Source organism: Myotis daubentonii, chromosome 15 (genome assembly GCF_963259705.1).
Source record: "Myotis daubentonii chromosome 15, mMyoDau2.1, whole genome shotgun sequence".
NCBI lineage: Eukaryota > Metazoa > Chordata > Mammalia > Chiroptera > Vespertilionidae > Myotis > Myotis daubentonii.
In genome coordinates, this window is record NC_081854.1 from 21454406 (window position 1) to 21466579 (window position 12174).

Consider the following 12174-nt stretch of genomic DNA (forward strand, 5'->3'; position numbering starts at 1 on the left):
TGTATAAATGGGAAAGATAACCAACCCAACTAAAGAATGAGTGATGTGAACTAGACCTCCTAACTAGCATAGGCTGGGATTTGGGGATGGAGGAGTATGGCCTGGCTGAAAATCTGAATTACTTGTAAAGTCTCTCCAAATAGAAGAATGCTCAGGACTGGTTTGCAACCTCAGGGACAAACCCAAGTCTAAAATCAACAACTCCTGTTTTCTAAGCGCCAATAACAGGCTAGGACCTGGTCTGAGACCTTTACTGGAAAGAGCTCATGAAATCCTCCTAACTCTGAGAAGGGTGCACCATTCTCACCTTTCTCAGAAAACTGAGGACGAGGGGCAGAGTCACTAGCCTAGGATACACACAGGGTAGAGCAGCCAGAATCCTCCCCCATTTACCCTCTAGCCACAGCCCTGGGGCCACTAGTGCATGCTTTTGCCTGCCCTCCAGGTCCTCACCTAGGTTTTCCTGAGTACAGAAGAGCCCAGGCTAGAGCCAGTGGCAGGGCTGGGCTCCTGTCCCTTTCACACTCTCCTCCTTGCTGACTCACTGTTACCTGCCCTCTCCTGGGGACCTGATAGATCAGAAAGGTGGGGTGGAAGGTCAGTTGCAGGGGTGGGGCAGGCAAAGTGGAGGGGAAGAAAAAAGACGGAAGCCCTGCCACTAGGGGGCCCCAGCACAGGGCCAGCAGAGGCCTGCTCCTGGGCTCCCTCTGGTGGATGGGGACAGAGGTAGGACGCCAGTGAGGAGACACCAAGGCTAAGGCAATAAATCTTTATTAAGCACCTGCAAAGTTACTGGGAGGAGGCCATGATGCTGGACACACCTGTTGAGAAGAGAAGGTGGGACCAAAGATCAATGAGTGAAGAATGGGAGACAAAGTTCCAGTCACCAACTATAGCACACACAATTCTTTAAAGTCAACAGACCACAACCCCCCTCTGGGCCCTAGTCACCATCACAAAGGCAGTTTGGGGCAGTAGTTAAAAGTCTGGACTCTAGAGCCAGGAGGCCCATGTTTAAGTCTTAGCTCTGCTGGTACCAGGTACATCAGTTTCCCCACCTGTAGGAAGCATCTATCTAACAAGATAGTGGGATTAAGGATGCATTAGAACAGTGGTTCTCAACCTTCTGGCCCTTTAAATACAGTTCCTCATGTTGTGACCCAACCATAAAATTATTTTCATTGCTACTTTATAACTGTAATATTGCTACTGTTATGAATCGTAATGTAAATATCTGATATGCAGGATGGTCTTAAGCGACCCCTGTGAAAGGGACTTTCAACCGCCAAAGAGGTCGCGACCCACAGGTTGAGAACCGCTGCATTAGAACAATGTCTGCTAGTAAGTGTTATTCACTATTATTGTAGTAACGTGTACTATTTGCAAGACACTCGGTGCTGGACTTGCATCTCCTCACTGAACCATTTGCTCCAGTAAGTTCTCACATAGAACAGGTACCACAGAGTGAGGGTCTACAGTACCCAAGTGCTCACGCAATCTGGTTCCTCAATTAGCTACCAAGTTAACTGGTTTGTACTGAGAAGCCTTGTTGTACCAATAAGTCTCTTTAATGGTACCCACCTTATAGGATGATGTGAGGACAAATTGACTCAAGTGTAAAGAAACAGTGTTTGGCCCTAGCCGGTTTGGCTCAGTGGATAGAACGTCGGCCTGCGGACTGAAGGGTCCTGGGTTCGATTCCAATCAAGGGCATATACCTTGGTTGCGTGCACATTCCCAGTGGGGGTTGTGCAGGAGGCAGCTGAACGATGTTTCTCTCTCATCGATGTTTCTAACTCTCTATCCCTCTCCCTTCCTCTCTGTAAAAAATCAATAAAATATTTTTTAAAAAAGAATGCAAGAACTGCTTGTTTTTTTTTAAAAAAAGAAACAGTGTTTGTCATAATTATTGATGCTCTTTTCCCATATTTTAGATGAGAAAACTGAAGCACAGAGCAGTAAAATCACTTGCCCAAAGTTACACAGCCACAGAGTGCAGAACCAAGATTCCCACTCACTAACCTAACTCCAGAGCCCATACTTTCTGGCATTCTGCTGCGTTTTAGCAGATGCCAGGGCCGAGGCCCCGGGAGTCCCAAGGATAAAGAAGTGATAATGGGAAAGAGCCCCGGGAACCCATAAGTGTGTGGAGACAACCCTCAAGGCCACTCCAGGCCCTTGGAAGTCTTATTGGGTGCTGTGGGGCAGGACACAGGGCCTGAAAGTTCTAGGGAAGGACGCCTAGTACCCCCTGCTATTCCTCCCTGGGCTGCAGCCCTGTGACAGAAGAGGTCAGTGGAGTGGCAGATGCCAATTTCCTAGCCCGGGTCTCTGTGGAAGGGCACCTGCTGAGCCCCACACCCTGAGGCCTCAGGATACCACTCACTGTCAAAGTCGATCTTCTCCACGATGTTCTTGGGCTTAATGCTCTCTTCCTGGCTACAGATGAAGATCTGGCCTGACTCATCAGCGCTCCAGCCGTACTTGCTCATCCACACCTTTAGCTGGCTGTCTGCAGGTGACACAAGGGTTTTGGTCACCCAATCCTGCAGTACCAGGGGTCCTGGGAACCAGGAGCCAGGCACCCTCCTTGCCCAACTGCTTCAGAAGCCAAAAGCATTTTCTACCTGGACAGCAGCAGCACTTCTGCACTTCTATAGTTCATTCTCCATTTTACCTTTCTCATCCTTACACATCACACAGATTGTCTTATTTTCTATTTATCTCTTTTCTCTCCTGTGCAAATCTTAGTTTCTAATATCCACAGTGTATTTATGTAACTGCTTTTTCCCACGACCTACATGAAATGGTTTCACAATCACGATGTCATCATTACCACTAACAATAAGCCTGTGGTTATCAGGTTTGAGAATTTCTTTGCAGTTCTTTTTCACCCTTGGAAAATATGCCACTAAGGATACAGGGCAAGAGGGTGTACCGTTACTGGAAATAATTCTTTTCTGTGTAACCATTATCAATGTGGTCCAGATTCATCTGCTTTTTTTATTTTCAATTTTAAGAGTTGTTTCATCTCCTTTTGGTTTAATTTCACTTTTAAGTATGTCAAACACCTATCTGATATAAAACAGTATAACACCTGACACAAAGTGTGCAATCAAATCAAAGTTAGCTCCCATTAAAAACAACAAAACCCCACACAAAAAACTACCTGGATCAAAAGGCCAAACTGTCTAAGGTACTCAGAGAAATCTCACCCCAAACCCACCCCTCTCTCCTCCCTGTTCTCAACCCCCTCACCTTTGACCCATTTTCCTTATCTTCTATTTTCCTTCCTGTGTTTCTTTTTGCAAAAATGGGCAAACACACACACACACTTTTTTTTTTTCCTTTTTAGAAGGATCTTTTAAGAACATAAATCTGATCATGTCCCTCCCTGCTCAGAACCCTCTGTGGCTCCATCTCACTCTTTAGAAGGTCCTGCTGTATCTAGAGATCTCTCTCCCTCCACCATTTCTCTGCTATCAACTCCCAAAATACGCACTTATACCTACAATCACTCTGCTCTAGCCACGGAGGGAACATGACAGGGCCTACTGCCTGAGGGTCCTCACATTTGCTCAAATGCTGCCCCCACCCTACTCTACAAGCTGCCTTGCATGTAGACAGAATAGTGTCTGGCACAGAGCAGCCATTCAGTAATTAATACAGAATAAATGAATGAATGCCTATATCTTCCCCAAGGAAGGGAATGTCTCATACCAATTCCTTCCTTCCTTCCTTCCTGGGCTGGGCCTTTAATAACCATTGGGTGAGGAAGGGATGGATCCATCAGAGGTGCTGGCTGAGACCCACTACCCCAGACTACCCTGAACCTCCTAGACTGGCACTAGGGACCCAGAGAGCATCTTACCAGTCAGGTCCCCGAGCATCTCGGCCAGCAGCCAGCGATCGATGTGCTGATAAGTGATACCCACGACATGGCAGATAACTGTGGAGGTCAGGGACAAAGATGGTAAAGAGCCACGCCCCGCTCCCAGGACCCTGCTGACACTCCCTACCTGCCTCCTCCTCTCTCCTGCCTGGGAGCTCCGTTGCAAAAAGGTACTTACATTTTCGGACAGAATCTTCAAAACCAGTTATACCTTCCAAAAGGTCCATGTTTTCATCCAGGGCTTGCTGTGAGAGGAATAACAATGTTGACAATTTCAATATTAATATCAAGAATGCCAATATTAAAAATATTAACAATTGACCCCCACATGCCAGCCATTCTTGTGTGTGCAACCCTATGATGTAACAGTTACTATTTTTATGCCCATTTTAGAGATAAAGAAACCAAGGCTCAGAACAGTTAAGTGATTTGCCCAAAATTAAACCTAGGGTTTAAATCTGGCAGGTGGAACCTAAGATAAGCTGATGCCCTCACTTTGCTCCTACCATGTCCTACAATGGGCCACAAGGCCCCACAGGATCTATGCCCTCACCTCCTCCACCTTACCCCCCACTCCAGCCACAAGGGCCTCCTCACTGCTCCTGTTACACCGGGCACTCACCTAACTCAGGGCCTTCATGCTGGTTCTTTAAAAAAAATTTTTTTCTATTAATTTTTAGAGAGCAGGAGAGGGAAAGAGGAAAATCAATTTGTTGTTCTCTTATTTATACATTCACTGGTTGATTTTTGTATGTGCCCTGACTGGGAATTGAACCCGCAACCTTGGCCAGGAAGCTCTAACAAACTGAGCTACCTGGCCAGGGCTGCACTGACCTTGCGTCTGGAACTCTCCTCCCCCACGGTTTCTACTCATATGTCATCTTCTCAGCAAAGGTGCCTTCCAACTTTAGTGAGGGAAATGTGGAAGCCGCAAGGACAATGAGTAGCCAATGAAATATGAGAAAAGTCAAGAGAGCAGTTGTCTTGGAAGCCAAGTGATTAAAGGATTTGACAGGACAGGTAAGATGGGGGACTGAGAACTGCCTACTGAATCTAGCAACTGTTGACCTCAACAAGTTTCATGGAGTGTGTTTGTGTTGGGGAGCAGGGTCAGAGGGTTGGTCACAAAAGCCTGGAGTGGGTTCAAGTGAGCAGGGGAGACTGACTACAGGCAATCTGTTCCAGGAGCAGGGTGACCAACAGTCCCCACCTGCCTGAAACTGAGGAGTTTTGAGATGTGACATTTGCAATTTTAAAACCTTGAAACACGTGGGCAAACTGGGCAGCCAGTCCCCTAGCCAAGAGCAGGGCTGTAAAGGGGCACAGAGTGAATGTGGTCAGGGACACCTCTCTTTAAAAAAAATAAATATTTTTTATTGATTTCAGAGAAAGGGAGCAATAGAAACATCAACGATGAGAATCATTGACCAGCTGCCTCCTGCAAGCCCTCTACTGGGGATCAAGCCCACAATCTGGGCATGTGCCCTGACTGGGACTTGAACCAGTGACCTCCTGGTTCCTAAGTCAATGCTCAACCACTGAGCCACCACGGCACGGGTAAGAGCTCTTTGTTATGCTAGAACTCCAGAGTAGAATTGTTCTATGGTGACACAAACAACCCAGGAAGGCCACGTTTGATGTTACAAGACAGTAGGGAGAATTGCTGTTGTTAACACCACTGAGTGGGTGCAAGGGAAAGGGGACAGTGCACCAGATGGCCTGACATAGGAGGGACAACCCACCCTCTAAAACTGCAGAGTGCTCGGTCAGCCGCCATGATGTCAGGGCCAGGGACATGTGCGAGTTCTGGTGGGAGGGAAGGTCCAAAGAGCTGTCTAGGTGAGGGGGGAGGGGATAAACTGGGGAGGGAAGCAAGAGCCTAGGCCAAGAAGGGTGGACTGTGGATCTGGGTTGTCACGTGCTCCAGATGGCTTTTCCTCCAGCCTGTTCATCATCTCAGATATAGGTGGTGGGAGGGGGAAAGGGGGGACCCCGGGGAGGAGGGATGCACGACTTTTGCTAAGAAGAAACAGAACAAAGGACTGGAGTGCTGGTCAGCCCAAGAATGTCAGTTGGAGACCTCAGAGCGGGGGGGAGCTGGAAAGCTAGGAGGAAGTGGTCAGAGAGTGGAAATGTTTAACATTCATGGCCAGAGGAAGGAGCAATTACTGCTCAAGACAATTCTAGGGCAGTGGGCCCCACTTGGGAAGCTGGAGAAGTGGAGGATCAGGTTCCAGTCAGAGCAAGAAAGCGAGAAGTTCCGGTGACAGAGGACTTTTACTGGAAGGGTGCCTGAGCCCTGTGGGAGTCTTGGCTCTGTGTGAGGATCACGATTCTGAGATCCTGCTTGCAAAGCCCTGAACACAGGAAGCCAATTAACGGGCATGCTCATTACTTTTATCAGTCCGCTCTGTGGGGCCCAATCACCCATCCTGCCCTTGGGTCCAAGGGAAGTTACCCAGAAGGCCTGGAAGTGGCAGGTCTCTAGCAGGTCTCCAAGGTACAAAATCTGTCGGATGGGCCGTTCTTCTTGCTGGAGAAAAACGTTAAAGGAAAATGGTCCTAGAGCCTGAGGATGCTGTGGAGTCTTAAGCCAGCCCTCCCTACCCACCTCCTTCTGGTCACTGCAGCATGGGTTGTAATGGCAAAAGGTGAGAAACAACCAAATTATCCAATGATGGGGACAATGACAACAATGACTGACTGTCCACAGAGCCAGAGCCAACTCCCATAGAACATGACAAGACACACTGATATGAAAAAAGATGCAGAACAATGCGCATAACAGCCTACCATTTGGGCGGAGGACATATGCTATCCTATATAATAAAAGGCTAATATGCAAATTGACCGAATGGCAGAACAGGTTGCTATGACACACACTAACCACCAGGGGGGCAGACACTCAATGCAGGAGCTGCCCCCTGCTGGTTGTTGTGCTCCACAGAGCCAGGAGGAGGCGGGGTGCGGGGGGGTGCGCAGGGGCACTGCTCAGTCAGAAGTTGGGCTCTTGGCTGGCAAGTGCACTGGTGGTGGCGGGAGCCTCCTCGGCAGTACTAAGGATGTGCGACTGCTCCCTGACTGCGAGAGGGTGCTGGCCTGGCTGAGGGACCCCCACCCCTCCCGAGTGCATGACTTTCGTGCACCAGGCCTCTAGTGTGTATATAAACATACACAGCTGTACTTATGTAGCTACAGGACATCTGTGGAAAGGTCCCCAAGAATAGCAAACAACTGTTGCCTCCTAGGAGGGGAGAGAAGCCATTTCCCCCCTATATAATTTTTTTATGTACTTTTAACAATGTACTGTATGCCTATTTTTTTCAAAACCACCAGAACAGAACCCTGGAGAAGGTGGACAATCTCTCAGAAGGGAGGCACTCCCATGGACACACCTGGCAGAACAGGTTCAATGAGTAAGCAGCCATTTCTCAGCTTAGCCAGTAAGAGGCAAGTAGTTGTGACAACCCTGGGATGGTGATCACTATGAGCATAGGGCTCAGCATGGTTGGGAGACTCTGCCAAGTCTCTCAAGTAATTAAAGGAAAATTAGAGGCTTTCCTAGCTAAGTGTTAGACCAGCTACAAAAAAGCAAGGGGAAGTGGGGGGAATCCAATTCACTGATTTTTTCACTCAACAGCTTTTCACTGAAGGCCAGCACTGTGCTAGGTAGGCAATGAGGATACATAAAATGAAGCTTAGCAGACAATCCAGCTGTTCATGGCTTCTGCCTGTTGCCCAGCGCCCGGCCCCTCCTGCCTCTGGCCAGGTGGTCTTTACTCAACTAGAATCCTCATGAGAATCTTTCTAAAGCATAAATCTACCCCCATCACTCTACAGCTCCCTGGTGCCCTTCCAAATTCCACTTTGAAAGCTGTGGCATGGCTATGCTGAACTTTTCCTCCAGGCCTCCCTACTGTTCCCTCTGCCTGGAACACCTTCCCTACCACTCCACCTAACTCCTCATCTTTCAGATGGTCTCTCCTCCAGGAAGCTCTAACATCCAGGAAAGGTCAGGTGCCTCCTCTGGCCCCTCTAACCCCGAGCCCTGACTATTGGAGGCTGTCGCTAACAGGGGACAGGCCTGTCTTAACCACCACAGGGCCCCAGCCCTACCCAGCAATAGGCCAAGCCCAGAGCAGGCACTCAAGTGTGACTAAACTCACAGACCACTTCCCAGTGAAAGGATCTCTCTTGCCCCTGCCTCCTCCCACACACACCTGGGCCTGAGAACTGGAAGGATACATGGGCCTGGTCAATCATGCACTTGCAAAGGGTGAAGTCAGTGTGGGGCAGGTTGGTAAGGGCCTTTAGCAGGATCTGAGCAGTGACCGTGGTCTGAAAGAAGGCTGGGTTGAACTGGTACCTGAGAAGGGAAACAAAAGACACAGCAACAGGTGACATCTCCAGGTCCCAGAAGCCTCACCAGATGTGAGGCAGGGTACACACTGCTTTGGCCCAGGGCCTGGGAACTATACATGCCTGGGTTCCAGTCCCAACCACAGATTCTCTGACTATGTGACCTCCCTGACCCTACTTGCCTGCTCTGTCGACAAGGACAGTTAATTTTCACAACCACCCAGGAAGACAGATACTGTTAATTGTTAAGTGATTCATAAATCAATGAGTACATAGAGAAGTTTGAAATAGTGGTTTAGGGCTAACATCCAGGCAAGGTCAGGTGCCTCCTCTGGCCCCTCTAACCCTGAGCCCTGACTATTGGAGGCTGTCGCTAACAGGGGACAGGCCTGTCTTAACCACCACAGGGCCCCAGCCCTACCCAGCAATGGGCCAAGCCCAGAGCAGGCACTCAAGTGTGACTAAACTCACAGACTGGTTTAGTGGAGCCAGAATGCCTGGGTTTAAGCTTCCCTGCTGAGTGACCATGGACTTATTTTAAATTCTGTGCATCAGTTTCCTCCCTTGCAAAAGGGGGCAATTACAACCACATCTACCTCACAAGGACAATACAGCATCTAAGTGAGTTAATACATAAAACAATACAGCAAACTACTACATGGTGAATACTCCCTAAGTAGTGATTATCACCAATAACAACCTAAACAAGCCTGTAAATACATCTATTTTACAGATGTTAAAACTGAAGCTATGGAATCGTAAAATTACACAGCTGTGTGCCAATAAAGTACTGAGGGGAAGAAACCCAAACGTCTGTTAACAGGACAATGGATAAAAACTGCAGCCACACAGAAAACGGATGAACCTCATGAATCCAGTGCTCAGGGGAAGCAGTCAGATGCAGAAGGGCTTGTTCTGTAGGACTCTCCTTGTATCAAGTTCAAAACAGGCAATCCTGAGCTAAGATGATCAGGATGCATGTGTGGTACACTCACATAAAGTCAGGCCATTAGAACCTAAGAGTGATTACCAGGGTGGGCAGTGGGTGTGGCTGGCATAAAACGTGGGGCAAAAGGCCTGAGTTGCTAGCAACACTCAGTTTTGCAATATGGATGATCATATGGGTGAATTTATAATTACTTCTTAAACAATATGCAATCCCTTGGTATCCACTAGGGCTTGGTTCCAGGACCCCCTGTGCATACCAAAATCCTAAGTTCCTTACATAAGATAGTGTAGTGCTCACATATAACCGATGCACGTCCTCTCATACATTTTTTTATTTTTTTGTTAATCCTCACCTGAGGATATCTTTCCATTGATTTTTAGAGAGAGAAGGGAGGGTGAGAGACACAGAGAAGCACTGATGTGAGAGAAACATTGACTGGTTGCCTCCTACCTGCACACCAACCAGGGCAGGGGATCGAGCCTGCATCTGAGGCACGTGTCCTTGACTGCAACTGAACTCGAGACCCTTGAGGCCACGGGCCAGGGCTCTATCCACTGAGCCAACTGGCTAGAGCTCCTCTCATACATTTTAAACCATCTCTTGATTACTTACAAAACCTAATACAATTATATACCATGTAAATAGTTGTTATACTGTATTGTTTAGGAAATAACAAGAAAAAAGTTTGTACATGTTTAATACAAACATAACCATAGTAGGTCTTACTACACAATACATCAGCAACATCACATTTTTTAGGGGAATGTTTTCAACCTTTCCACTGATGTGGATCCTGTGGATATGGAGAGCCAACTGTATTTGTTTTATGTACTAGCCTGTATGTGTGTTTTGTAATTAATTTTTAAAAACATCCATCCTCCCGCTTTCCTTGGATTCCTAGTTTTGCACGCCAAAGAGGCTTCATGCTGTATGCTACTCCTGTACCACCCCGTGTTGGGAGTGGTACCCTGCTGGCCACTGGCATGGGTTGGGGTTGGAGGCAGACACTCACAGCTTCAGGACAGCCAGGTTGGCTTCCAGATCATAGGCATTCTCCTTGGCCTGTGTCTCCACATAGCGCTCCAGGGTGGCCAGATTCTCAGGATTGTATCTAGAGAAGAAGCAAGATGGATGAGCAGAGAGGAGACAGGAGCTGAGGCCAGTTCCTTTTTTTGAGGATGTGGGGTGGGCACAGTAACCTGCTCCTCCTTCCTCCTTTTCTTCTCTTATCTTACCCATATCTCAGACCTGAGCCTAAGCTCTAAATCCCATCGGAGCCAGGGGTCTAATGCCTGGGATGCTTCCCCAACCTCTCAGACAGTCAGTCACTGCAACCTGTATACCTGGACTCCCGGACATCTTTGACACACACACGCCCCTTCCTCCCCTCCCCAGGCCTCACCCCTGTTCCAGCCCCATCCTCTCGGCTCGAGCTTCTCCCATTGCAGTTCTGACCAATCTGCTTGTGCTTCCCCCATCGCAGCTCTGACTGCTCTCAGCTATCACTATCTATTGACGGTTTTGTCATGACTCTGAACTGGTAACTCCATGAAAGCATGGCCAGCGGCTGTCTTGGTCACTTCTGGTCCCCAACGTTGCCCGGCGCTGACTGGGAGCATGCGGTGAATGAATGATATGGGAAAAGAAGATAGAGATGAAGAGGCACTGTCACAGTGAGAGGAAGACTGAGGGGCTGAGAGAGAGGCCTTAGGACAATTAAGGAGGGGAGACAAGGCGAGGCAATCTCCCGCCTGGGGCTCTTGCAACGCTGTTCCCTTAAACAGCTCCTCCAGAAGACTGGAAACCACCCCGCGGAAGCCCGGGACCCTGGCCAGCCCTCGCGGTCTGCGGAAAGGCTCTCCTCCACCCGCTCGACCAGCGCTCTCCCTCCGACCAAGGGCGTCAGACCTGTCGATGCCCTTGAGCAACTTGCCCACGTTCGCTCTCATCTGTTCAAACATGGCCATGCCTGCGGGCGCTTCCCTCTCGGGGGATGGAGCCGCGGTACCGGCCGCGCGGCGTCCTAGAGGACCGGAAGAGCAAGAGATGGCGGAAACGGAAACTACGTCGCTGTTTTCGCTCCAGCCCTGAGGCGCTGAAGTGGGAAGGTTCTCGCGGTGGCTGCGGCGCTTTCCGGCTGCCACGTGACTTCTTCCCAGCGGGCGCCGTCGGCGCGTGCGCACCTTCTCCACCCGAACTGGACCATCAGCGAGGCTAAAAGCCTAGCGGAGCCAACGCGCTGGCGCCGTCTCGGGGCGAGGGGCGGGGCTAAGCTGTTCGTGGGCGTCGCGCGGTAGTCCTCAGGCCGTGCGCGCGAGCTCGCTAGGAAGGAGGCGGGCCTCCGACGGGGTGCGCGCCCGTCGCGTTGCTCGCCGTATTGAACTTACAAAACTGTTGGAATGCACGTAGTAGCCTTCCATTTGAGCCGTGATCCAAGCTCCGACAGCCTCTTTCCCCCAGGCCTTGGGCCCCCAGCGGGACCCTGAGCTCCATAGTTTCAAAAGCCTGAAACTGGTCCCCATGCTCCACCCTAATTCTAGGGGGAGGGGCCCGCAAAGCTGTTGGGATGGTCTGCCCAGGAGGGACAGGGGTGAGGGACCCCTGAATCCCGCAGATTGGCACCCAGTTCACAGACTACAGTATGTTGGGTGAAAGCGAGCTCTCCATGTGTGTCATCATAGGTTATGTGGATACAGATTCTAAACACTGCAGGCATGAATGTACAGGCATGTGTTATATATGTGGAGGTATGTGCTCTGGGCTCTAGGTACACCACATGTGTGCACATGCGTATCCAGGCATGTGCACGTTGGGTTGGTCTGCACACCACACAGGGGGTCCACGACTAAGTGCATGTCTGTGCCCAAGGTGAGCAGTAATGTACACTGAATGATCAGGCCCAGCTCCCGCTCCCTGTGCAGACCTGCCATCTCTGGGTTGAGGCCAAACCCTCAAGCACTCAGCAGAGGTTCAA

At 49.6% G+C, this 12174-nt stretch overlaps 1 protein-coding gene across 1 annotated transcript; it reads right to left on the reverse strand.

Annotated features, from left to right (window-relative positions):
• Positions 1-755: 755 nt before the first annotated feature.
• EIF3K (eukaryotic translation initiation factor 3 subunit K) lies at positions 756-11268 on the reverse strand. The gene is made up of 8 exons (XM_059666652.1): positions 11109-11268; positions 10213-10311; positions 8138-8258; positions 6351-6425; positions 4071-4137; positions 3872-3949; positions 2387-2512; positions 756-821 (listed from the first exon to the last, which is right to left on the reverse strand). The coding sequence occupies exons 1-8, from the start codon at positions 11165-11167 to the stop codon at positions 790-792; spliced, it is 657 nt and encodes a 218-aa protein (XP_059522635.1). The 5' UTR covers positions 11168-11268; the 3' UTR covers positions 756-789.
• Positions 11269-12174: the final 906 nt, after the last annotated feature.

Bases quoted from the DNA above. Each gene is read 5' to 3' on its own strand.
- EIF3K (XM_059666652.1), bottom strand. From the start codon at position 11,167: ATGGCCATGTTTGAACAGATGAGAGCGAACGTGGGCAAGTTGCTCAAG. The intron at 10,312-11,108 runs GTCTGACGCCCT...CTTCTTCTCTAG, and splicing joins TTGCTCAAGGGCATCGACAG to ATACAATCCTGAGAATCTGG. The intron at 822-2,386 runs GTGAGTGGTATC...TCTTCTCAACAG, and splicing joins GGAGAAGATCGACTTTGACA to GTGTGTCCAGCATCATGGCC.